The sequence below is a fragment of the Neopelma chrysocephalum genome, unplaced genomic scaffold (genome assembly GCF_003984885.1).
Source record: "Neopelma chrysocephalum unplaced genomic scaffold, ASM398488v2 Primary Assembly neopelma1_96887, whole genome shotgun sequence".
Taxonomy (NCBI): Eukaryota; Metazoa; Chordata; class Aves; order Passeriformes; family Pipridae; genus Neopelma; species Neopelma chrysocephalum.
The window spans coordinates 1,166,088-1,193,504 of NW_020925530.1; the positions used below are offsets into that span (position 1 = coordinate 1,166,088).

The 27,417-nt window shown below is 38.6% G+C and overlaps 1 protein-coding gene across 3 annotated transcripts; it reads left to right on the forward strand.

The window, feature by feature from the left end:
- Nucleotides 1-1,913: 1,913 nt before the first annotated feature.
- LOC113960788 (polyadenylate-binding protein-interacting protein 1-like) lies at nucleotides 1,914-27,178 on the forward strand. 3 transcript variants are annotated; one of them, XM_027670545.1, is made up of 11 exons: nucleotides 1,914-2,142; nucleotides 4,835-5,004; nucleotides 10,932-11,120; nucleotides 14,677-14,789; nucleotides 16,945-17,056; nucleotides 18,320-18,445; nucleotides 23,637-23,743; nucleotides 24,120-24,237; nucleotides 24,367-24,421; nucleotides 25,005-25,098; nucleotides 27,027-27,178. In XM_027670545.1, the coding sequence occupies exons 1-11, from the start codon at nucleotides 1,914-1,916 to the stop codon at nucleotides 27,118-27,120; spliced, it is 1,407 nt and encodes a 468-aa protein (XP_027526346.1). In that variant the 3' UTR covers nucleotides 27,121-27,178. The 3 variants fall into 3 exon arrangements, 2 of the variants coding, with proteins under 2 accessions (XP_027526346.1, XP_027526347.1); XM_027670546.1 differs by having other exon boundaries at nucleotides 4,835-5,001; XR_003532100.1 differs by lacking the exons at nucleotides 1,914-2,142; nucleotides 4,835-5,004; nucleotides 10,932-11,120; ... (4 more) ...; nucleotides 24,120-24,237; nucleotides 24,367-24,421 and having other exon boundaries at nucleotides 25,028-25,102; nucleotides 27,027-27,101.
- The last annotated feature ends 239 nt before the right edge of the window (nucleotides 27,179-27,417 follow it).

The following is a 27,417-nucleotide window of genomic DNA, read 5'->3' on the forward strand; positions in this document are numbered from 1 at the left end:
GACCGTCACGAAGACCCCGGTGCTTCGTGATATGACCATGGTGTAGCGGCCGTGTCTGGGGTTACGCAGCCCATGGAAAGACCCCTTGTTTGGAGACGGGGGCCGAGAGAGACTTGGAAACCTCCCTCGTGTGTGCTGGCAGAGAGCCAGCAACTGTTTCTGGTGGAAGAGAAGAAGAGAGCCTGCTGCCTAGAGAGGAAGACCTGCTGCTCACAGACTGGAAGGGGTCTTTTCTTCTTCTTCTCTCCTGGACTTTTATTTGGAGGGAGAAGAGATTTGGCCCATTGTAAATATTATTGTCATGGTAGAGATAGATATAGAGTTAAGATTGTTTGTAATGTATTATAGTATTTATTCACGTGTATAGTCTTTGTAATATATTCCTTCCCCCCATATTGAGTCTCGTGTTTTTGTCTGGAAAACCCATCTCACATGGGGTTGAGATGTGGGTGGGGGGCTAGGAATCAGAATTGGATTTTGGGCCTGCTGAAACCATGACAAGGGGATACTAAGCAAGTTTGCAGATGACACAAAACTGGGAGGAGCTGTTGACTCCCTCGAAGGCAGGGAGGCCCTGCAGAGAGACCTTGACAAATTAGAGAGATGGGCAATCATCAACCATATGAAGTTCAACAAGGGCAAGTTCCAGATTCTGCAGCTGGGATAGGGCAACCCCGGATGTTTGTATAGACTGGGAAATGAGATGCTGGAAAGCAGTGCCACAGAAAGGATCCTGGGCTTCCTGGTCGATGGCCAGTTGGACATGAGTCAGCAGTGCCCTGGCAGCCAGGAGGGCCAACCATGTCCTGGGGGGCATCAGGCACAGCATCGCCAGCTGGTCGAGGGAGGGGATTGTCACCCTCTGCTCTGCACTGGAGCAGCCTCGCCTTGAATATTGTGGCAGTTTTGGGCACCAAAATATAAGAAAGATTTTAAGCCGTTAGAGAGCGTCCAAAGGAGGGCAATGAAAACGCTGAAGGGTCTTGAGGGGAAGCCATATGAGGAGCAGCTGAGGGCACTTGGTCTGTTCAGCCTGGAGGAGAGTGAGGTCAGACCTCATTGTGGTCTTCAACATCCTCAAGAGAGGAGGCAGAGAGTCAAGTACCAATCTCTTCACTCTCGTGACCAGTGACAGGACCCGAGGGAATGGCCTGAAGTTGTGTCAGGGGAGGTTTAGGTTGGATATTAGGAAAAGGTTCTTCCCCCAGAGGGTGGTTTGGCACTGGAACAGGCTTCCCAGGGCAGTAGTCACAGCGCCAAGCCTGACAGAGTTCAAGAAGTGTTTGGATGATACTCTCGGCCACATGGTGTGACTCTTCGGGATGGTCCTGTACAGGGCCAGGAGTTGGACTCCATGATCCTTGTGGGTCCCTTCCAACTCGGCATATTTTGTGACTCAAATAGATTCCGAGGTCCCAGAACCGGCTGCTGATACAAACAAACCCCACGCTTGTTTGTTGTTGGAAGTCGAGGCCTTTTGGCGGGGGAAGGGGGGGAAGCTGACTCATCAGTTATGAATAGGTAAGGTTGGCTACGCAGCCCGAAATCCGGGCGAGAGCCTTTAACCCCTAGAAGCCGAGGTGGCCTCTGACAGGGACAACACTCACAAACACCCCGCCTAGCCCACGCCTGCGGGGGGCAATGGCGCGGGGTGGGCCAGAGCCGCAGCCTCCTGGCGGGCCGTGCTCCTCCCCCTCCCGTCGGCGGGCGGTGGTAGGTCCCGGTGGCACCGAGATTGCTATAGCGACGGGTGTTGAGAGGTCGTGAGGGGGCGTTGTGAGCTGGTCTGGGTCGCGACCATCGTGACGGTGTTGTGTGGGGGTGAAACTGAAAGTGAAGTGCTCGGGCCGCGGCGAAGTGGGGCTGAGTTGCTGGCTCCTTCCCATGAGCGCCTGAGCCACCCCGCCCCGAGTATGTCGGATAGTTTCGACCGAGCTCCAGGTGCTGGCCGGGGCCGGGGTCGAGGAGATGCTGTTCTTAGCGGCGCGGGCGCATCGGAGAGTAGCGGTGGGGCCTATCTTGGGGGCAGCGGTTCCCACAGTTCAGTCTCGGTCGAAAAGCAGCACAAAACGGGCGGCCTCTTCCTGCAGCAGGAACCTTTGCGACCTCCGAAGACAGCGCCGCTGGGCACCGGAATCGCAGGTACTGGCCGCCGTGCAGCGGCTCCTTCCCCGTCCTTCTAGAGGCCCCCGGTGTCGAAGGTGTCGAGGAGCGGCCCCCTAAAGTCCGCTGTGCTCCCCTTCTTTGCGCACACTGCCCTGCTCCTGCTTTGCTTGTCCTGCACCCCCCACCCCCATTCCCGTCGCCGTCCCATTGAGTGAAGCCCTGGGGGCTTCCTCCACGCACCTCCCTTCGGCCTAGCCAGGGGGACGCGTCCTTTCTCCCACCCCACGTACCTAGGGGCTTAGAGGCCACCATAGCCTGAGGGCCGGCTCCTCTTTGCACCGCATGGAGATGAGCTGCATAGGGGGCCTGGCAACTGCACTTTTCTTTAGATGAACAGTCATGTTTCTGGGCTATGGACCTGTGCCCAAGTAAAGGTATGATGTAGCATTGCAACCTGCTTGCAACGTTTCTCTGTCTGTCCATCCCTTTCTGTGTCCACATATCTATATGTAAGTGTTTTATCCATTTGTTAATCTGCCCGCAGATGTTCTCATTCTTCCTCTTATTGAAGAACTCTCTAACTCTGGCCTAAAGGTTTGACTAAAAAATAAACCCAACAGTAATATAAAGCACTGTTTGTTGGTTACCTTTTTCAGATAGATATCAGATTCTGTTTTCAGTAAATGTAGGAACTAATCTATAAACATAAATTTGGAAAATGGGGTTTAAAAAATACTGTTTCATGGGATTTTTTTGCAAAATTGTGTACAAAAATAATGATAGTTAAGTGTATTAAAGGATTATGTTAAAAAATAGTCATGTTTTCTATTTATTGACCATTAAAGTCTTGCCATTACATATAAAATCTATGAGAAAAAAACCAAAAGCAGCAAGCATATAATAAGAAGATTTACTAGTTTCTCAGGTTAGCTCTTAGAAAACATGTTTTCATGGGGAAAGAGAGGGCGCTCTTCCCCCTTTCTTTTTTGGTCACCTTCACATGAACATTGATTGTGTTCACTTTCTGTCATGTAGAAAGGTACCTAGAGTTTGCTCAAGTGAAAGCTTTATCCATATTAAATATATATATTTGAAGTATAGGATAATAGAATGGTTTGGGTTGGAAGGGACCTTAAAGACCATTTAGTTCCATCCCCTGCTATGGGCAGGGACACCTTCCACTAGACCAGGTTGCTCCAAGCCCAGTCCAACCTGGCCTTGAACACTTTCAGGGATGGGGCATCCACAACTTCTCTGGGCAACCTGTGCCGGGGCCTCACCACCCTCACAGGGAGGAATTTCTTCCTAATACTAATCTAAACCTACTCTCTTTCAGTTTGAAGCCATTTCCCCTTGTCCTATCTCTCCATGCCCTTGTAAAAAGTTCCTGTCCAGCTCACTTGTAGGCCCCCTTCAGGTACTGGAAGGCTGCTATAAGGTCTCTCTGGAGTCTTCTCCAGACTGAACAACCACAACTCTTTCAACCCGTCTCCATAGCAGAGGTGCTCCTGCCCTGTGATCATCTTCATGGCCCTCCCCTGGACTTGTTCCAGCAGATCCACATCTTTCTTGTGTTCAGGGCCCAAGAGCTGGAGGCAGCACTGCAGGTGGGGTTTCACCAGAGTGAGAGCAGAGGGCAGAATCCCTCCCTTCACCTGCTGCCCACAGTGCTTTTGATGCAGCCCAGGACACGGTTGCCTTTCTGGGCTGCAACCACACGTGACTGGGGCATGGTGAGCTTCTTGTCAACCGATACCTCCAAGTCTTTCTCCTCAGGGCTGCTCTTGTTGAATGGGTTCCATGCTCCAGCCTGTATTAGTGCTTGGGATTGCCCCAACCCAGGTGCAGGACCTTGCATTTGGCCTTGTTGAATTTCATGAGGTTCGCACTGGCCCACCTCTCCAGCCTGTCCAGGTCCCTCTGGATGGCCCATCCCTTCCCTCCAGCGTGTCAACTGCACCACACAGCTTGGTGTCATCAGCAAACTTGTTGAGGGTGCCCTCAATCCCACTGTCCATGTCACCGACAAAGATGTTAAATACCACTGGTCCCAACACCAACCCCTGAGGACTCCACTTGTCACTGCTCTCCACTCGGACATTGAGCCATTGACCACAACTCTTTGAGTGTGACCATCCAGCTGATTCCTTATCCACTGAGTGGTCCATCCATCAAATCCATGCCTCTCCAGTTTAGAGACAAGGATGTTGTGTGGGACTGTGTCAAACACTTTGCACAAGTCCAGGTAGATGACAGCAGTTGCTCTTCCCTCATCTACCACCGCTGTAACCCCATCATGGAAGGCCACCAAATTTGTCAGGTACAGCGTACCTATAGAAGCTTTTTTTGTTGCTCTTGACATCCCTGGCCAGGTTTAATTCTGTCAGGGCTCTGGCTCTCCTAACCTGATCCCTGGCTCCTCGGACAATCTCTTTGTATTCCTCCCAGACTACCTGTCCCTGCTTCCACCTTCTGTAGGCTTCCTTTTTGTGTTTGAGTTTGTCCAGGAGCTCCTTGTTCATCTGCACAGGCCTTCTGGCATTTTTTCCTGACTTCCTCTGCATTGGGATGCATCCCTTCTGAGCTTGGAGGAAAGTATATTTATAGTATAAGTATAATTTAAGTCCAAAAAGTGATGTATTCTGTGTGTATACTCTGTGAATACATACTAATTTAGCAGTTTCTAAGAAAAACCATTAACAGAAACCATTTATCAAAAACTTTTCAGAACATCTGCAACAGGCAAGAATTCCATCTGGATCACAAGGAAAAGTTTCAGTTCCTGATTCTGGACTGGAAATGACTGAATCTCAGGTGGCTATGGCTCCTGTAATAACATCAAAGTTGTCCGTTAAAGCACCTGAGTTTTATCCATCAGGATATAACCAGAACTTTGCAGTGAGTGTTTGTCTTCTCAGTATATGCCAATTTACTTATATTCAGTTTAACAATGTTTCTTGTGATCTTGTGTATCAGATAACTTGAATGCTGCATTTGCTGAAGAGATTTCAAAAATTTGAATGATAACTTTCTGACTGTGTCTCTGGAGGTTAAGTGATGAGTGAATGTTATGCTGTGTGAGAGCCTTTAGTATTTTGCGGAAGTTTGCTGCAGATAACCCTATTCCTTATTGATTGCACCCACCATCATAGTAAGCTGTCTTTTTGACAACTACATCTGTTATAGTTACATCTGCACTGCATTTCAATTAAAAGTTTAGCTGTGCTTTTATTCAGATATCATGGGGTTTTGAAGCAAGTGCAGGAGAAAGCTTGAACTTTAACTTTTCTAAGCACAGGCTTTATGTTTCCTAAATTTACTGTGCCATGAGTATGATTTTCCACAACTACTTAATTTCATGTACCATCATGTGTCTTTTAATTCCTTCATGGATACTGTGTCACCAGAGGGCAAAAAAGTAGGTTTGGGCTCATTCCTAGCAGCATACCTAACATGAAATATATTTGCAGCCAGACTAAGGATAATCTCAGATCCATATTGTACATCACATAATAAAAGTTGGTACGTGTTATTTTCTACTCTCCTTGTCTTCCATATTATTGCTACAGTAATTTTACTCTAGGGAAGATCTATGTGAATTCTTGGAATATCTTTTTGTTATGCAGGGATATAAACTGGTACTATATATAAGTAGGTGGGAACTATTGCTTTTACAAACACAATCAAATGATAATAAACAGTTATACTGAAACAAATATATTGTGAATAACTTAGGGAAAAATACTTGATTTGAATGCTAAACATGGTAGTTTGGAATTTTGAAGGTTTTTCTTCCTCACCAGTAAAATCGATGTTATTTGGATGTTACCAGCTTTGCCAACTTACTGAATAAAATCACCGTCCTGAATAATAAAAGCCCATAGTCATATACAACTGTTGAAAAATGCCAGTACAAACATGCTTCTGTGAATGGATAATCTAGGGGGAAAAAATAATACTTTGCCCCAGTACATGTTACATGTTTTCTATGAATAAAGAAAAAATGCCATTTGGGATGGCATGAGCGTGCATATGTATAATTACAAAGTTTTGAGGCCAGCAATGTTGCTTTTCAGCTGTTTTGTGAAAACACAGAAGCATGTGGGAGTTCCTGGTTGCAATGTTGGAGGAATATGTTATGAATACAAGTGACTCATCTGTTAATGAAAATAACTCTTAAAATGCTAGCAAAGCCTAGAACATTTATTTGGAAGTATGTTGTAGGAACCCTAATCTAATCAGAATATACTAGGGATAGAATAGTGATATTTCGGACTTGTTAGTCCTTTGGGGATTTTTTGTTTGTTAGTTTTTGTTGTTGTTTTTTGGAGGGTTTTTGTTTGTTTTTTTTACTTTAATGACTGAATTCATTTTATGAACTGGGTCCACCTGTAATAAAAATAAGGAATTTAGCACACTTTACTATTACACGGATTTTTCACCATGAGTTTTAAAATTTGAAACAAAGCAAAGTTTTGAGAAACTTCAGGTTTTCTGACTTACAAGTAATACTTAGCTTTCACTTATAATGTTACCTGAAATTTTTAGATCTGAAAACTCATGTTGATTTTTTTGCTATTTGTTAAGCATTTATTGTTTTAGAAATAATGTGTTGGTTGATTCCTTGTTGGATTGTACATTACTGTAATTATTATGTGTGTCCATATAACACTTAATTATTAGATTATTTAATCTCCAGTTAGTTCTGATACTCAAAACTATCAGTTACCTGTGAAGATACTTTAAGGGCTACAGCATCCAAGGCATACTAGAATTTTCAGAAAATCTTTACCAGGACTGGGGAGGAAAGATCTCTGGGATTTTCTGTTTGCATACAGCTGTCCATCCCATCAGAAGTTGTGGATATCTGCAGTAGAACTGGTGACTAGATTTAGGTTTGGATTGCCAGTAGGAAATGTCAGACTTGTTCTCTGACATGGGTATATGAGAATAATACGACTGTCACTCCATCAGAAGGGCATAATGTTCTCAATTCATAGTTTTAGGAGTGAGATTTGGGTTATCTTAGGTGGAATTTCCCCTCCGCCTTTTTTTTTTCTTCAGCTAATTTCAAAAAGGAGGCTAAGTAGCCTTAGTAGTGGGGTTTATACTTTTAGCCAAACATGAAGGTGTCAATTAAATCACCTATTTATGTCATATGAGGTTTGTACCTGCAACAGTCTTTATACCTAATTTTGCAATAACTATTGTAAACTTGCTGAGTAGGTATAATCCAAAGGGAAAAAAAAGCTTGTTCCTAAGAAGTCTCAAGAAATCAAATCAATAATAAATTATTGGTGACTAAGTTCCTAAGTGGAGATGTTGTGAATACTTTTCAGGTATAGGGAAGTTCTAATTAGCACATGTACTGAGAGAGCAAATTTGGCTCATGGATCTTTTCCATAGACTTTTTGTTTTTATCTTTATGTAAATCAGGGATTTCAGTACGTACTTAGCCTTTTCATTGTTATGTCTTTAAACTCATGAACTGATTCTTAGTAGAAGAGAGGCAAATCTGTTATCTTTAAGTTAGTGACTTGTGTTTTTGTTGTGAATAATCCAGGATCCCATCTAATAGCTATCAAACATAAAGGTGAAGGATTAGACAGTGTTGACTTGACTGAGAAATCATTGAGATTATTGGAAATTTTCTAGTTGACTTTCATGGCTTTGAAACATAAATTTGTAATGAATGTGTGAACTTACAGCCTCCTGTTAGCCAACTGCTGTTTATAATCAAGAGGAATTTCCTTTACTTTCCCTTGATACAGTACATGGTGTTATCTTCTCTGTTAAAGCTTAAAATCTGTCAGTGTGAAACATGAGTGGTTTATGTCTAGAAGTTACTGGACTAAATCTAATTAGTTTTTTAAGTGTCAAGTGTTCCTAATTTAGCAATATACAACATATAATAACGTTTGAATTGTTTTTTTCCTCTCCCATTTCTTCTGTTCCCTGGCATAGTTACTAAAACCTAGATTACCTTTGAAGTTGCATATTTAGTATAGGTAGATGAATGTGGTGCTGAGTTTAGCCTCTATGGTTAGCCTTTTAATTACAAAATGGGAACAGGAGTATGAATACGGGGACACCAGTATACCAAATGGGATTGGAGCCCCTTGCAGAACAAGGATGTTTTCTTCCGGGGTTGGATTTTTATCAGGTGAGGATGAGAGGAATATACCTTCCTCTCTATTAAATGAGGATCTCATAACAACCTAATCGCTTTCAGAAAGAGCAGTTTCTTTTACTAGCTACAGCAATTGCATCCCCTGCAACTTGTCTGGAGAGTTTTCAAACAGGATGTTTGAAGAGATACTAGTTTTGCTGTGTGTGACTAAGCTGCAGTTGTTGCACAATAATGTCATAATTCTGTGGACCAAAATAATTTAACTTTGTTGTACAAAACTTTTACTGGGCTATTTGAAATTGCCTAGTAAAATTTGATTTCCTTTAGAGAAATAGAATATTTAGCAAGTTAGAGGCATGTTAGCTTTTATCCTTTGGCTTCATAAACTCTAAACCATTAGAATCATAGAATAATTTAGATTGGAAAGGATCTCTGAAGTTGGTGGTCCAATCCCCAACTCAAAGCAAAATCAAGTTGGATCAGGTTGTTGAAGGTTTTATCCTTATGAGTAATAACAATTTGCTGCTATTTCCTTAAACCCATTTTTTTTCCTATTTCTTCTGGGCCACAATAACTTTGTCTTCAGTATTATTCACTGGGCAAATATGCTATTTAATTAAACATCATATGAAATCTTTCTAGTTTTTCTTCTGTTCTATTAATGTGTCCCTTGTTAGCTTAGGTTGTATATCCTTAGAACATGGGTCTTTGAAGAATTTTGGAAAATCTGATTTTTTTTCCTCACACATTCTTCACAGGTTGTGAAATTAATGTCAATACTTAATTTTCAGCAATGTGTATCTTTCTCCACAGTTCGTATCCAGGGCTTTTATCTTTCACAGATCCATGTTGCTTCGCAATAGAGGAGAGAATGAGGCATTTTGAAGACAAAAAGTAAAGGATATCCCCTCATTAAGGGAGGGATGGTGGGGAGAGGGAAAATATAATTATAAACCTTATCAGTGTATTTATGTCCACTCAGTAAAAGTGGTTTATCATTTTTAGCTCAATTTTTCATTACAGTAGATATATTTCAAATCTTTTTCACGTTAAATAGGAGATCATTTGAGAATTCTGATATCATATATGTTACCCTTATGTTTTGAATCTCTAATTATCAGTCAGTTCTTTAGCAGTCCCTCTTCAGATTCCTGCTTGCACCTCTGAGATCTCATATGAGGTACTTTTTACAATCTTTTGTACAGTGTGAAAAGGTGAATTATTTGTACTGTATTATTACTAGTTACATCTGTGGTGGGTTGACCTTGGCTGGATGCCAGGTGCCCACCCAGCCGCTCTATCACTCCCCTTCCCAGCCAGACAGGGGAGAGAGTAAGACGGAGAACAACTCTTGGGTATGGATAAGGCAGTTTATTTAAAGCAAAAAGTAAAATGGAAGCTTGCAGACGCACAAGCGAAGCGAAAGATAGCACAGTTTATTCTCTACTTCCCATGAGCAGCGATGGTTGGCCACTCCCTAGAAGCAGGGCTTCAGTACGCATGATGGTTTCTCAGCAGGCAGCCACTGGAGACAATGAATGCCCACCTTCCTGCTCCTTGCCTTAGCTTTTATATCTGAGCTGACATCATATGGTATGGAATATCCCTTTGGTCAGTTTGGGTCAGCTGGCCTACTTGGGTCCCCTCCCAGGATCTTGCCCTCAACTGAGGAAGGAATGTTACAGTGCTGATGCTGTGCTCAGCAGTAGCCAAAACACCAGTGTGTTCTCAACACCCTTCTAGCTGCCGATGCAAAGCACAGTACTGTGAGGGCTACTGTGGGGAAATGAACTCCAGCTCAGCCAGACCCAATACAACATCACGAAGTATGTTGCTTCCTATGCTATTCCTTTCATATACTACCATTGTAATTATCCAGGACAGCATTGACTTTTGAGACTGTTACATACATTCATTTTTGAATGGACAAAATTAGCAGCTTTCTGTTCCGTCAGCAGAAGCATAGACATTGATAAAGTGGTATTGTTCTAGCTCCTTTCTTTATGGCCCAGGTGTGTTTACTGTCTGTTTTTTAACCTCAGTAACTGCAAATTAATGCAATACCATTTGAGTAGTTTCATACCTTGTAGTCATTCATTCATTGCTGAGATGCAAATTTTCTGACTTTAAAAGATCAGTTTTCCTGGCTATATTTCATACATGGGAACATTACACTCTATTGTATTTTTGTAATTTCTCCCCCTCCTGCATATTTTGGAGCACTTTTGCACTCTAGGTAAGCTCAAAATATTTTGTTTCCAATTTTAATTATTTTTTCTTCTACAGTTCATATAGCTGAAGCACAGTTTGTGTGTGCATCAGGAAAGGGTGTTGAGCCTTAGTTTGGTAATTTTATTTGACAGTTATACATACTTGTTAGTTTGTCAGTAAATCTTACACTCAACTTTGCAAACTGATTTCTTTTTAATCTGTCTTTTGATGTGTTTTGCTGGGAGACCCTAATCTCTATAAAAACATGTTGCCTAGTTCTTGAATCCTGGAGTTTTATGATGCAGAGGTCTATATTTGCTAAAAATGTTTAAATGAACTATGTAATAAAGCTCAGTATCAAGTATGCAGAGCATCAGGAGTTACTCAAGGCTGAGGGCTATATGGTTACTTCTGGAGATAGTAAGCGTGACAACTTTATTTAAAGTTCCTTTTAAATAGCTGGTATATTCTTTCACTGCTATAGGATTCTTCCTTTGAAGATGGATATGATGGCTATGTGACTTTGGCAGAATATGTACAAGACTTCCTAAATCACCTCGCTGAGCAACCAGGTTGTTTTGAAACTGAAATAGAGCAGTTTGCTGAAACAGTGAATGGCTGGGTCACTGCAGATGAAACTTTGCAAGGACTTGTTGAACTCGTATATCAGCAGGTAGCCTGTGTATTCTGTCTCAACATGGATGTTATGCCTTTGTTGCCTAGTGTGCAAAATATGCATCCTAGTATTATTTGTTATATCATTATACCTATATAGTATTTTAATGGTTTGAATTTTTCTTTTTAGACCGAAATGTATAGGGAAAGATTTTTCTCAATAAACTGTAATGATAGCTCAAGTGTGGTATACTTGGCTGGTTGATAAATTTCCCCAATTTGCTCTGTTTCCTTTGCTGTGTATTTGAATTTCTCAGATCACATACTAGAATTGAAATTACACTAGTTTATTAAAGGAGTTATATTTGAATTGCTGGATTTATATAGCAGAGACTGTCAGTTGTACATTTTTATTCTATCCTACAAAAAAATTCTTCATAATAGATATTTTTCATTCCTTGGTATTTAAAAAAAATTATACCTACTGTTTACATCACCCTTTGGGAAATGCTCTTTCACTGACAGGCTTTGTTCTTCATTTGGTATTATACCTATTTCAGAACATCATAATTAGGAAAAAAGGAAAGCTAGTCTGCTGGTAACTGGGTCTAATCCCATTGATGGTCATGGAAATGAGGACAGAGACCTTGAGCTGAACTCTGGACTAATTGGGGGAGCCATTGGAAAGAACAGCTCAATCTGTGTTGCTTAGCAAATGAGCTGCTGCCACTGTCTTCTGGGCTTGCTGCAGAGGATGAACTCACAGTTCTGCTTGCTATTTATTACATTAGGTGTCTCCCATTTTCCTGAGTTGCTTTCAAATTCTACCTTGAAGAATGTAAACTTTATTTGCCTTTTAAGTGCAGATACTTATAGGGTTTTTTTACTGTGAAATAATCTGGGGTATGTAGAACCTGCGTGACTGGTTGATCATTGTACAGAACTGTAGTGTCTTAAATTTTTTACTATAATACAGAATTGATGCACATTTAATCAGAACAGTTTAGTTAGACATGAAGATTACTTGTGCTGTGTTTGGCAGCATCATTTTTCCATCCTTTAGTTGGACACATAGTTAATAGATGAAAATATTCCATATAACTTTATTGGAAGAAACTTCATATATGTTAAATAAATTGACTCTTGTTTAATATAAGTCTTTTAATGTTGCATCTTTTTCTCTCCCCCTATTTAAAACAAGTCCAATGTTAGGGTTGGCTGTGCCTTCCTTAACTGAGAAGCATTGAGTGTTATCAGTCTGAAATATAACAGTTTTATGTGAAAAATAAAACTTATCTCAGTGCAAAATGCTGTCCTAGTATCCAAAAGCACACAATTTCAGCTTTGTTGTATGTCAGGATATGATAGTGTTTGAGTGTCAGTCAACTATGCTTATTCTTCTATCTTGAGCTTCTGCTCAAGTATTTGTTTTTGCTCATCCTGGTTTATCACAAAACTTCATTTGAAATTGCTGAAGTGTGTTTATAAGCACACTTTATCTGCTTCAGTGATGTTTGAGCAAATCTACATATGCTAGGTTTGTGAAGGAAAAAAGCTAAAATGAAAGAAACTGAAATCCTGTACAGTGTTCCCTTCATCCAGGTATCAGGTATCTTAGCCTGTCTGTAAGAATTAATTATCTACTTCCCCCTGTTCTTCCTAATCCATTTATGTCTTGACAGAGTAAAGTGCCAGTTCTCTTGTTTTCCAAAAGCTGAACACTGATTTCATAGCTTAAGAATCTTGACTGTTGTCTAGTAAATATGGTGTATTGTTGCTGTTAGAGCAGCTAAAATTTCTCAAGATACATATTGGTAAACTAGCCTTCATGCTTAGATTTTTACTTTTTTTGAGTTTGAGATAAACCGGGATTACAAATCAACAATAATTCATTACTGTATTATAATGAATGGTTAGTAAGATGATATGAGATGGGTTTTTTTGGTTTCTGTGTGCTCTGCCACAATACCCCAAATTGAACTGTTTCAGTATCTGATGCAACCACAAATACAGATTAACTAATTAGGAAGATAATGGTTTAAAATAAAACAGATGAGGTTTGAAGTAGTTGTTGATTTTGGCTGTGTGGTGGTTTGTTTTGGTGGGGTTTTGTTTGTTTTGTGGTGGGTTTTGGTACTTTTTGTTTGTTTGTGGGGGTTTTTTTTGGTTGAGGTTGGTTTTGTTTTGTTTTTTTCTGTAGGAAAGAGAAGTGTAATTTAAGTGACATATTTTGCCTTTTAAAAAGAGGGCCACCTCTTCTAGTCCAAGCAACTTATTGAACTAAAGCACCAAAAAGCTTGTTAGCTATTTCACATGCCTCTTACTGGAAACTAAAGTTGTTTTGACTATCTTAATTACTTAAATTTGTTGTATCTTTCAAAGATATCTCAGTTCTTTCCAGCAATGTTATGCACATAGTACAGTTATGTTGAGTGTATATTTTCCTCTGCCTGTAGAAGGTAACTAGCTATAATGCATTGACACGCTAATGGCAAGATGCTTTTTTCAAACATGTTAGAAGCAGAAGCATGCAAGCACATTTATAGCACTGATAGATGATCAAGTTGTAAAAGGAATGTTCAAAGATGATAAAGCCAAAGGAGAAGTTTAATGAATTCTTATCCATGGGGGGGGGTTTGGCAGAGCTGATCAAATTACTTAGACCAGAGCCTCTTTTCACTGAAGCTGTATCTGAGAAATAATATCAAATTCAAGTCTTGTTAGAAGAGAGTTCAAAACAAATGAGCAGTAATAAATTGCCAAAATAAGGGAATGTTCTGCTTTAAGTTCTAAGAGAGGTTGAATGTAAACACTAATGGATTCCAAATTACTTTTACCACCTCTTGGAATTTTCAAGTACCAGTTTCAAAGCAAAATATTTTTCAGACAGTGTACAACTTATGTTGTGGAATTTAGTTGCCACCACCTGTTTTTAGATTATAAAAGTGTAAATGTTCAACAGTAATAGGACCTGTTTTAGAAAAAAAGGACTCATTAAGAGCTATTAACTGTAATGATACAGTTTTAATATCTGAATCAGAAGTTTGCTATTCTGCAGTTTGCTGGAGCATGTACAGGAGAAAGTATTTATCTTTACTTGCAGTGTTCCTGTGCTCTTTCCCTGGGCATTCATTATTGCCAAAAATAGATTCTGGGATAAATAGCTCTTAGACTGAATGAAAGCGAATTATTTATTTGTTTTGTTTTAACACACTCTTTGCTCCTTAAAAAAGATGTCTTAATCTTCACTCTTGGTTTTGTTTTGATTTGGTTTTTTTGTGGGGGGTCTGTATAAACAGTTTTGAAGTGACTTTCAGATACTCTTTGGTGTAGGTCACAATGGAGAAGTAGAATTGAGGACACATGACATAATACTGGTTGTTTTCTTAAAGCCACAAAACCAGTATAATGAACTTCAAAGTGATGAAATGCATATAGCAGTGTTGATGAGATAAAAAAATTAACATGAGTAATAGTAATTATTAATCTTCTGCTCTTCAATTGTCTAGTCAACTGTTGTTAAACACAGATTTTCACAAATCCCTTAAAGATATTTCCTGATAACCTAATCATGACTTCTATGAATAATTTCTTTTCCACTTTTATTTTGGAAGGCTACAACTGTCCCAAATTTTTCCTACATGGGAGCACGGTTGTGTAACTATCTATCTCACCATCTAACCGTTAGTCCACTAAGTGGGAACTTCCGACAATTGTTACTTCAAAGGTTAGTATCAGTGTGTCATTTTAAGCCCATTACTTTCTCAGGTTGTCTTCCTCTTTTATATGTAACTCTTAACATAGCATGCATATTTAAAATAGAAATTTAGATTGAGGATTACTAAAGCACAGGTACATACTAGATATCTAACACATATATTTTAAAATTTTTATATTTTTAATATGAAAATAGGACTCCGTTTGGGGTTCTATATGCTCCTTTGAATCGAGTATATTGTCTAATACCAAGTTACAGGGTAAATTTGAAAGGTAGTCAACTTTAAATGTATACTAAATGCGTGTAAATGTACTGTCCTTGTCCTTTGACTCTTGCCGGGGCTTATTTCATTGTGTTTTTTCTTTAATTACTTTTCTGTCTAGAGTTGCTGTGTAAGGTTTATTTGTTGATTTGCTAACTGACTTTACAACTATGAAGTAGATGCATAAAATCTAGAAGGATAAATTTCTTCAATTTTCAGTTACTACAGAATTTGGGGGATTAATGTTTAATAATGATTAGACTTCATAGTTGACAAAAATGCAACATTTTTAAATGGGTGTATTTCCTTTTAAATCTTACTGTATGACACTTGAAGGAATAGTACACTTTAATGCTACAGAATTCTTTAGAAATTAATCTTTTTTTCTTTAAGGACTTTTGACTGACCCTGAGATGAGCTCAGTTGGTTAAAGCATGGTGCTAATAACACCAAGTGTACCAGGGTGAACTTATGCTGATACTTTTGGTCTGTGTTTGGCCCTGCCACCTGTGAAAGCTTTGCTCTTTCCCTGCCAAGTTATGGGAAAACAAGCACTGATAAAGGGGAAAGTTGTCCTTGAAGAGAGCTTCTTGTATAAACTGTTTTAATTAGTATTCTGTGATTGGCCAGTTGTCCGCCAAGGGCATTTGAAGGAAATTCTGATGAGGAGGGGAGGAAGGCTCGCCCCCAGACTCAATTAAGAAAGACCCCCAAAACATACTGCGCCTGCGTGAGGGGATTTCCAAAGTCCTCATGCATGCGCAGAAGAGATGCACTTACATAACCGGGAGGTGGGACTGAGGGCCTCTGGCTGGGCGGTGCTGGCCACACCTGGGAGGTTGTGGTCAGTCAGTTAATTGTATAAAAGTAGATAGTGCTTTCTTGGAGAGGAGTTAACTTCACATCAAGGACAACGTTGCCTTTCGGCGGGGACGCCTGCCAGTTTTGTGAACTTACTGACTCTCCAAGGATGCCGCTTCTGCTATGGGTAATTATAGGCACGCTAGGTCAGTAAGATAACTTTATGGGCAACAGCTGGGCTAACTGGGGTTTATTTCTCTCCTCCTTCCTCCCTTCTGGGTTTGTTTGTTTTGTTGGCCACCCTCTTGGTAATAAATCTTGGTTTTTGTTAAACTTTCAACGATGTTGTGGTTTCAAGCTTCAGTATATCCTCGAACCTCCTCCTCCTCCCTAATACACCAAGGTTGTGGGTTCAATTGCCATTCATTTAACAGTTGGACTCGATGATCCTTGTGGGTCCCTTCTAACTCAGAATATTCTGTGAAATCTGGCTTTCTAAGCTCCAGACTTGCTTCTTATTTTAAAAGTTTCACTTAGTCCACCTATGTTTAGGAGTAAAGGCATGATAAACTTAAAAGAACACAGTTGTTCAATACTAAAAAATTACCTCAGTGTGATGTTATCTTAATCCTCACTGCATTTATATCTAAATTATGCTTCTGTCGCTTAAAATAGTAAGATAAAGAATTTATCAAATAAGTGTAAAGGCATCTAAGACAATGTGGACAGCACCCTGAAAGGGAGAAAATGTCTTTCAGAGTACACCTACTTTATTTCTGTTGATGTTTGTCTGTCCATGTTAAACTTCCTGGACCCATATTCTAAAATATAAACTGTGTAATTGTCTTTTAATTTTTACATGTTGCAATTTGCTCTATTTCATTTTGCTGTCTCAGATATCTCAGTGCTCACCTAGAAGAACAAAAATCTGCATTGTCTTTGTAAAGCCCTCTCACTTCCTTCACAAATCGGACTTCCTAGTATTCAGCATTTAATAGTTCTAATGGGGTGAATAAGTTCTTAGCATTCTATTAAATAAGTAACATGTTGCATATGTTGAGTTGTCTACAGATTATATGATTTTTGTTTTACCATTTTCAGGTGTCAAACAGAGTATGAAAATAGAGATGCAGCTGCCAAAGGAGATGAGACTGCTCGAAAACAATTTCATGCCTTTGTGTTGTTCTTAGCTGAACTTTACCTTAACCTAGAGGTAAGAAGAAAGTTGCATGTCAGGTGGTTCTTCATTGATTTTTGTCGTGTTTAGGTAAACACTAAAATGGAGTGTCATTTGAGGTGTGGAGTTTTTTTGCTTTTGTTTTTTTTAAAGGGAAAGGGGAATAAAGTCAAAGAACTTTAGAACAGTTTCATTATAATATGTGTCTAAGAAACAGATAAACAAAAAAGGACAAGATCATCAGAAGAGAAATGAATAAAGATTAAAAAAGAAGTATAAGAATTCATAAAAAGAACCAACCATAAGCCACCTTTGGAATTAAGCTTTTGGTATTTTCTTTTGTCTGGTAAAACCACCAGATTACTACACTTAGCCAACATAGAAGCAGATCAGTATCAATAACCCATGTAATTCAGTATTCAGCCACTAATAGGAGCTATTATCAAATGCTCGAGGAAGGCATGGGAATCTTCAAAATATGCAATTAAAAATGCAGACCTTGAAAGATATTTCTTCTGAAGTTTGAGTCCTTGGCTTATGGATGAAGCATGAAATCTTGTATTTAGATAAAATTTTTTGTTTCTGATATGTAAAAAAAAATGTATCTACACATAAAAGTCTTTGACTCTTATACCCATGAGTTCATTAAGTTAACTGACTGCTATAGTGTCCTTAAAATATATTTTTCACTGAATTATTTCAAAGGTTTGATTTAAGCAGACACTATTAAAATGTTCTGCTGGCATGAGGAAAGAAAACTCTGAATCTTCCATTTTTGTTTATAAGTGTGCCTTGAAATCTAATTTTCCCATGCTAGAAGTAAAAAGAAAGCTTTACAAAGGGTTTAGGGGAGAGGAAGTTGCCCAAATTGGAGTACCATTTATTTTTAAAACATTTTTTCTAATTTTTAAATATATAAAGAGTGCCTACTAGAAGTAAGCTACTCTATAGCTGCAGAGAATACATAATGTAGGATGGGAAAGAGCATGGGATTATGAGAATTTGGAATGATGTGGACTACTTGCCAGGCATTTTACAACTTTTATTAGCAATTTATTAGGAAAGAAACAAAATGCTAGACGGACATCATTATGTATATGTCAGACTTGCAAGGATACTACTCTGTGTTCTAGAAATAGTTACAGTAATTGACATGTTCTTTCACCTGAAGAGCTCAACTATGTTAATCACAAACCAGATCACACAGCATTCAAGAGAGAAAATGAGACTAAATGAATTTCTAAAACTTAAGTCTTTTAAATGTAGTTTGGTTTTGTTTTTTTAAAATATATTTTGCAGATTAAAGGAACAAAGGGACAGGTTAAACGAGCAGAAATTCTTCAAGAAGGCCTTCGGGAATTACTAAATGTGCTCTTCTCTAATCCTGTGGATAATAATTTGATGTGTGCAGTGAAACTGCTGAAGGTGAGACAGTAGTTTTAAAAGAAGAAAAAGAAAAAAGTTTTTTAGGGTTTTTTTAATATATCATCATAGTCCTGAATGAAAGAGGGAAGCTCATGAGCACTACTTTTTTATATAATAATATGTAGATCATAATATATTTTAATTACAAATACTAAGATACTTTGTTTTTTTCTTCTTGAGTTTTTTTTTAATCTAAGTAAGAATAGAGTACATGACAGGTGATGGTGGAAAGTGAGGGAAAGAAGATATGGTCATATATAGTTCCTGCTGGTGAACTGTTGGGGAAAAAAAAGGAGAAAAAAAATCAAGTGTAAGTCTACTTCTTTGTGCCACAGGCTAGAGTGGATTCCTGGGCCACAAATTCAAGATCCAGGCTAATAGAGGTAGTCACATCACACAATTACTTCTGTAGGTCAGTACTATAGCATGGGGTTAACAACTCTAATTAATTGAAGTAATATAGAGAGATTTCTGATTATGGGTAATTAGAAATTCAAAATTTATTAGGTAAAAGGAGGGAGGGAGTGTTTTTTGTATCTTAATCAGCATGAAAATTATTGGAGTTATGCAAGTGCCTAACATTCAAGAATGTCCAGCTCATATGCTTCCGTGCCCTGCGAATGCTTTAACTGGATGCCTCAAAAGAGAAATGAGCAATGCATAAAGTCAGTGGGTTATATTTCTGAAACACATAAAGTGTAGGTGAAAGTGTCTTATGAAAGTATTTCTTGTTGGAAAGATGAGAATTTTTGCATATTTAAATGAAGTGCTTGAAGATTGGGAAGAGAAAGTGGAGAGGCTTCAGATAATGGGAAGAGTGTTGTTTTGTTTTTTTACCAAAAAGCCCTACTAGACAAGGAAAGGTATGCAGGGAGCATTATGTTTCTTTTTGAGACAAGGATGTCTCTTCATACGTTTGGGAGCAGTGGAGGAAACAAAACTGTAAATGAGGAAATATTTATGGGAGTTTATGCATTACATGATTAGTGGAGCAAGCTGTACTTTTTTCTTAGTACCATTATGAAATTGAGCAAACAGAAAAAAGTAGCATACTACTCTAAAAGTCAAATGCAAGTCTGTTTGTGTACATATAAGAGCAGTAGAATTGAAGCCAAGGTGCAAAGGAGTAAGCAGTCCCTTTAGCTCTCCCTTTTCCACTTCTGGTGTGGGAGACAACTGTAATAAATTTGAAGCAGTTAGGGTTTATCACTTGAGGTGCTTTTTTTTGTTTGGGTGGGTTTTTTTCAGCAAAAGGTTTGTTATATCAGTTATTTCCTACTGTATTGTCTGCAACATTACTACAGTAGAAATATATTTCTCTTTCATGATGAAGACAAACCTCTTTGATCTTAGGTTTTGCTTAGAAAAAAAATGCTAGGCTCTATGCGGGGAGAAATTTGTCTTTACAAGCCATAGTTATACTCATAGTTGAGAAAACAATTTTAGGAATGAAGGTCAGAAGCTAAACAGTATTTTTGTGGAGTTTTTATTCTGTCTTTTTGTGGTTGGTCATATTGTTTTTCTTCATTCTCCCCTCTTCTGACTCTTCTATCTTAAATTCGGGGAGCTTCTTTTGATATGGTGAATAGAAAAGTTTTACATACTCCAATTTAAACCCTTCAAATGAAGTTCGTGTATTTATGCAAGTTGCTTCATAACAAAAGTGAGGTTATGTTCAAGGAGTATATTCACTCCTGGAGTCAATCCTTCTTTAGAAAGTGCTTCCCTGAGGCAAGGCCCACTGAAGGACCTTTCAAAAAGACAGTACACAAATCAGGAATCAGTGTTGCTGTGTGTAAGACCCCAGGCTTACCCCATGAGCTCATCAAAGGGGTTTTATGCCAAAAGGGTAAGGCCCCAAAACCCACACAACAGATTTATTAAAGGATGTTAGACTCCAAGCCCTGGGAGCTACCAGCTCACGGGCTTGGCTAGGAGTTTTACATTATTATATAGATATAGAGTTCTTTAATACCTTGAGATAGCATCAAGAGAATAAGCCACGGGCTTGTTCCCAAGGGATTTCTTTATTTATTTAGGGGAGCAAATAAGGGAACTTGGCCAAAGTTCAAAAGGACACCACACAAGCTAGACAAAAATGTTCCACCACAATACTGACTCAGCATATACTATTAATCCACGACCCTTAAGTCAAAATCCATCAAATCCACAACACTTAAATCAAGATCCAATCCCTCCAGCTCCAAACCACCCTAAGCATCAAGAAAGGAGCAAAGAAAGAGAAGCAGAAGGAGCAAGAAGAAAGAAGGAGAAAGAAGGAGAGATAGCTACCACTGAAACCTTATAGAAGACCAGCTCTCACAAGTCCAGTGGCAGGGCCACAACACGAGGCAAACACGTGCCTATGGTTTTATCTGCTCTGGTCCCTATGGCCAACCCCTCCAGGTGGGGTCTTTGACCCACCAACCACTCTGGGGTTCCAGACCAGGGTGAGGGGCAGTGTTCTCACTGTCCCTGCCAATCTGAGCTGAATAAGGGGCTGCAGGAGGTGTGGTGTGTTATAGTTTTCCCAGGCTGTTTGTGACTTACACCTACTCCGGGACTTCCCCATGTGGGCTCCAGGAGCCTGCCATGAGGGATACAATGCCACCCCACCTCCGTGAGGTTTTACCCATCCCTTCCCCCTCCACACACACACATAGACTCCCCACAAGGTGGTTCTGACCCAATAATAACTGATCTGGTGTCTAACAAAGGGACCTTAGGTTCTTTTATACCCTGAGGCCATGCATGGGAAAAACACGACGTTTTCAGGAGGTCAAAATAACACACACTGGCAAACTTTAGAAAATAAGGGAAATTGGCAAAAGTTTAAATCAAACGTTCAATCGATATAAAGCATTTCACAAAGCACTGATTTAGCAAATTCCAACCCCTCCAGGTTTAAGTTTCCCAAATATCAAGAAAAGGAAATTAGGAGGAGACGAAGTAAAGAGAGAGAGAGAAAGAGAATTATAGCTACCACCTTAGATCCAGCATAGAACCAACTCCCATAAATCCAAGAACAATAGGGCCACGACCTGTGGGGGACCTTGTGATATTGATTTTATTTGCTCTGGACTCCTGTGACCACCCCCCTCCAGGTGGGGCTTCTGGTCTGCCAGCCATTTGGGATCTGGGTTAGGGGCTCCAGGGGATGTGGTGTGGGGTTTCAGGTGTGCCCATGGCTAATAGCCATTCTGGGCTGGACTAGAGGCTCCAGGGGCAGGGGGATATGGGACAGTGCACTGTCCCACCTTGGCAGAACTTGCCCTGTCCCCCCCCCATACTTCAGTTGTTTCAAGCCATTGATAATTTATTTCAGTCTCACACTGTGTTTTCTGATTGTTCTTCAAAGAAGATGTAGGGCTCACTATTTCTGTGAATATTCACAGCAATATTTATTTTGCTTCATTGTCCATTCCAGAATAAAAGGCAATTTGTGGGTGGGTGTGGGTTGTTTGTTTTGGGAGGGGGGGTGATGTTTTGTTTGTGTTCTGATATCTCAAAATATCTACAAATGTCGAAGTGTATTTGTAGCTAGACCGGGCTACCTTATGAAAACTCGGATTCACTACTGAAGCAATAGATGACTCCTGTTGTCCTTTCCATTTAATATAGTGATAGATACAGGTTTTTCACCTATTTGCTTTGCAATATATTTAATTAAACCTTCTTGGAGCTGTTATCTGATTACCTAGGATCAGTGCAGAACCACAATAGAAAACTGGGAATATGAAACAAGTGCTGACCAAAATGCTTGCTTTTATCTTTGCATTTTATTCCTTCATATCATCAGATGCCATTCCAAGCATTTTTAGATCATATAGTATTTATGCTGAGTAGATTAGGAATTGCTATTAAGTTTGACCATAGTGGCAAAATTATTTTTTTCTAGTTTAACTCATCTCCTACTCTGCAATTATTGGACAATGAGTTAAGTACCTATTCTTAACATCCATAGCAGTTCTAGACTGCTGCTAAAGCTTTCTCAGCAACAGCTTCAGTCTCACAGATTTTATGTATTAAAACTCAAGTTGGCTTAGTCAGATAATTCTTGACTCCTCTTTATATATACCCAGGTGAAATTCTCTGGCATGTCTGATGCTAGGTATGTTGACTGAAGTCTTTCTAAAGCTTACTAACCTATTGTTATTATCAGGTAAGCCTGTGGCATCATCTGCAAAAATATGGTCTCTTTTTTCATAGCATATATTTAAAGCAATTAAGATCTGTCGCTGTTGGAATGGACACGACACTGAATATCCACTAGAAAGGTTTATTGAAGAGAACAGAAGAGAGCGAGCTTGCACTTTTACAGCTCCTTTTATACATTTCTTAGGCACAGGTATTCTTTACAGATAGGTTAATTTCAAACACAGCAACACAATCTCATGGCTGATAGGTTGACTCTCTCAGTTTTACTTTCCCACAGTCTCTCTGCACATCTGTTGTTTTATCTTTTTATGTTTACATCTTGCTCAGTCACTTTATCCAAAACAAGTTCTTGTTTCTCATGGACAGCTTTCCTCCTGGTGCTTTTCCCTTCTTTCAGGGTACATCGATATGTTGTCAGGGCTAATGCCTTCATTCTCAATCACATTCTCATTCCACGTCAGGGTCTCGGTCCAGCCGAAACTCCCCACAAAGATCTAACAAATGCTGTTAGTCCTTTCAACAGGAATTCAGAATGTTGAAATATTTTTGTGTCAACATGACCCAAGTAATAGTATGGTCAAATGCAATCTCCATGTCCCACTGATGCACAACTTCAGAAAGATGATGAAATGTAAGGCTTTTTTACAAGAAATCACTGCAATATTAAAAAAAATGCATTTTGTTGTAACGTGACTTTTTTTGCAGTGTAATTAAATCACTGGAGAGTTGTTTCAAAATCACGTTTCAAGACTGAAAGGAGGGAAGTGGCTGTGAAATTCTAGGCAACATAAACATTGGACATAGAGTTACCATACTGTCTGTAGTCTAAAATAAACTATTTATGAGGTCATTAATCCATTCAGCAAAAAGATGTAGGAGATTGGGACCTTCAACCCTCAGGTAGTCACATAATGCATCTAAATATTATGAATTGTTAAAGAATCTCTTCTGTTTGACAGTTTTTTAAATTTTTATAATTCACTTTAAAAGAGAAAAAACCCCAAACAAACAAAACCTAATTCCTTGTCTTCAGCTGACAGGCTCAGTTTTAGAAGATGCCTGGAAAGAAAAAGGAAAGAATGATATGGAGGAAATTATTTGGAGAATTGAAAATGTTGTGTTGGATGTAAACTGTAGCAGGTAAGAAGATAAATTTGTCTGCAGTGTTTTGCTTTTATATTAAACAGAACACCTTAAAAATCTTTGAGAATAATGAACATGTCCAAAATATTACCTTAAAAACTTTCATTTACGAAAAATAAGGTGATATGTTGATCATTTTCCATGTAGCAAAAAGTAATTTTCAATTGTGGGGGGAGTGGTTCTTTCATTTTTGGTTTTGTTTTGTGTTTTATCTTTTACTAGAGATTAATGTTCCACTTAATGAGATAATGGTGTATGTTCATTTTCTGTTTGTTTGGTTTAGGTCCTTCCCCTCCCCCATTAGCCAAACATTAACCCAATTATTGTTTAGCACAAATCATTCTAACTTTTGTGCTGCTTCTGTTTATTTCAGAGATGTGAAACATATGCTTTTGAAAGTAGTGGAACTCCGATCAAGTAACTGGGGTAGAGTTCATGGAACTTCTCCACATACAGAAGCTACCCCTGAAAATGACCCTAACTATTTTATGGTAAGAATGTACTGACATTTCAGTTCCTTAACTTATTGTGAATTTGATTCATAGACAATCACATTGGTGAAAGCTACAAACATCTGTCTCTCTGAACTCACATAACTTACTGTATAACTTTATTCTTAGAATGAACCAACATTTTACACTTCTGATGGTGTTCCTTTCACTGCAGCAGATCCAGGTATGTCACCTCTTTTCTCAATCTTTAAAAAAGTTGTAATTATGTCCTGTTGAAGTACATAAAAAGCTGTTCTTAAAATATCTGAAACTCATACAACTTAAAAGACAAAATTGTCTGAACTCCTGACTGTGTAACACATGCCTTATTGTGTTAAAAGAAGGTGAATGTTTGAAATAGAGAATGTGCAGTTGAGTTCATATAGTTCAGAAGAATTTGTGCCATAGTCCTCAGCACTTGTTCTCTCCAGGAAGCCAGAAGTCTTCAGAACTTCTTTTGTTTGTCCATTGTTAGTAGCAAAATGGTTTGTATCTTCCTTGATTTCTTTGTTTCCTATAATCTGAGCACAACATGGCACAACATTATTTGAGGCAAAGACAACTGTGACTACCTTTATGTTTCTTTGGGAAGATAGGTATCCTTCTTGAAAGTTGATTGATGTCCTGAGAAAACACTGTAGCGGGAGTTTTTTCCATAATATGTTTCATACCATTTATGGTTTCATTAAATAGGCTATTTTCAAACTGTATAGATGTATGTTAATTTAGAGGACATATATTACTTGGTCTCACTTTTACTATGGCAGATTACCAAGAAAAATACCACGAACTGCTTGAAAGAGAGGATTTGTTTCCAGATTATGAAGAAAATGGAACAGATTTATCAGGACCTGGAGATCAGTATGTTTTCTTTTTGAGTGATAGTTGTTGTGGGGTGGGTTTGGGGTTTTTTTCTTAACACTAGTTATTTTTACTGCAGACTTAGGAATCCAATCTTGTCAAAAATGAAATTAATATAATTATTATTTAGCTCTACAATGGAAGTTATGTATTTGTTTGGGTGTAAGTTGGTTTACAATCACACAAGTTTGAAACAAATTAAATTTCAGATATTTTTTCACATGTGTAAGCATACTCTCTTCTCCATTTTAGAAAAAATAAATTTGCAAGCAAAATGATGCATCAGACCTTCAAGTGTTGGTAGTGAGGCAACCTGAATTCATTCTACCTAGAGATAATTACAAAACTTTCAGTGTCTTTCAAAGGGAGAAGGTTGTTAAGGTTTTCTCCTCGGGATAAGTAGTTTTCCCTCAATGAATGGTAAAAGGGGAAGCAGTAGATGGGAATATAGTCTCACTTTCTGACACTGGTTTATAAGAATTTGATAGGAAACCAGTGAAAGAAATACAGTCTGAAATAAATTGCTCTGAGCTTTGTACTGACCTGGTTGAAGGAGGACTTTTAGATCATGGTTTGATACCCAAAAGTGTTTTCAGTGTTGTGTTTGTGTGATAAGAGTGCTGGTCTGGATCTATATTTTTGTTAGTAAATTAGAAAACTTTTAGATGGCACCTAGCTAAGGGGAGTTACAGGAACTTTGGAAGATAAATTAGTGATGTCATCAGAAATCAACAAGCTCATACAGTGGAAAAAACAAATAAAATGCAAAATGAATACAGACAACAGTTAAATACAGCAAATCTGAAGAGTAACATGTAGAAGACTGAGTCAACTTCCATGCAAGGTGACTGTGGAACCTTTGAAGGCTTAAGAAAAGCTTAGACAAATCTATCCTGATCCTCTATCAGCAATTTCTCATGACTGACATCAGAGAGAAGGGTTCTTGAGTTTCTTCTCAAGTCTACACTTCTACAGGAAAGGAAGAACAAACAAAATAAATATGTAGACTGCTTTAATGCTCATGCTGATCCCCTTGCTTGGAACTAAAGCACAGAAGGTAATAAACTGTGCACCTGAAACTAATGCACACTTTATGAAAGTCAATAGCTGCTGACTCCTTTTAAGGCTGTTTAAAATTATATACACTATCATGTTCAAGCTACGACTCCATTGTCCTAGTTTATGGTGATGAACGCTCCAGTTGGACCCAGAGAAAACAGGGAACACTCAAGTTACTTCCCAGTAACTGCGAGGAGAAAAAAAGCTGTTAAGTGATCCCTATCACTTCCCATCTTGATTTTGAAACTCTGTGGTAGTCTTCACTCTGCACAATACTGATTATCATTAATGGGATACAGTCTTGTCTGTGACGTAAATGAGACAGATCTTTTCTGAAAGGCTGGTTACCGTGTAATAGACGGTAAATATAATGCAGATACAAAAGGGAGGTGAATTAAAGTTGCCTTCTTTCATATATCAACAAATAGGAATACAGGTTTTCTATATAAATATATTTTTCTGACTAGTGTGCAACCAATACAGTTGATGCAGTATTTGAACTGGGATATTAACCAACTAAAATTATGCTAATATGATGCTAATAATATTTTTTGTAAATACATTCGTGCAAATGTGTTATTACATTTTTGAAAGCTTGTATTACATTATTGCATCTTTCTGTCATCTTGGAAGCTATTTCTGTCTTTTAACCTGTGGACAGCCTAAGATGATCGAAAATGGTGACAGACACTGTAGTAATTTGTACATATCTATGCTGCTTTGGGATTTCTGTTTGTTTTCCTAGTACCCATAAGCTATGTTTTATTCTTGATGTCTATGTAAATATTTCATGTATTTACTGTTTCTGAGAATATGTACATAAATTTAACAGTTTTGGTGTTTGTGGGTTTTTTTATTTATTTTTTTAGGTATTTTAATGACCTTGATAACAAGATGGATCCAGAAATTGAAGAAGCATATGAAAAATTCTGTCTAGAATCAGAACATGAGAGAAAACAGTGAGATGTTGCACATTAATGTTAGTTTATTAAACCAGTTTAGGTATGGTCAGAGTACAGGGAGACACGAAACATTTGTACCAAAATAAGGAAGTTAATTTTCTCCAAATACTAAAGTTATTCAATTTCCATTTTATTAAACAGAATTTGCCCAAAATTGTAAACTTATGCCCTGTAACTTAGTGTTGTGTATATATCACAGTTTATTTTATGGACAGGTACATGAACAATGCTTGGGCTGCAATAAAATTGATTTTAAAAGTATCATAATGGAAATGAAAATTTAATTGGGAGCTGTTCC

Coding starts and splice junctions, on each gene's coding strand:
- LOC113960788 (XM_027670545.1), top strand. CDS start 1,914: ATGTCGGATAGTTTCGACCGAGCTCCAGGTGCTGGCCGGGGCCGGGGT. Junction 17,057..18,319: donor AACTTTACCTTAACCTAGAG/GTAAGAAGAAAG, acceptor TATATTTTGCAG/ATTAAAGGAACAAAGGGACA. Junction 24,238..24,366: donor ATGACCCTAACTATTTTATG/GTAAGAATGTAC, acceptor CTTTATTCTTAG/AATGAACCAACATTTTACAC.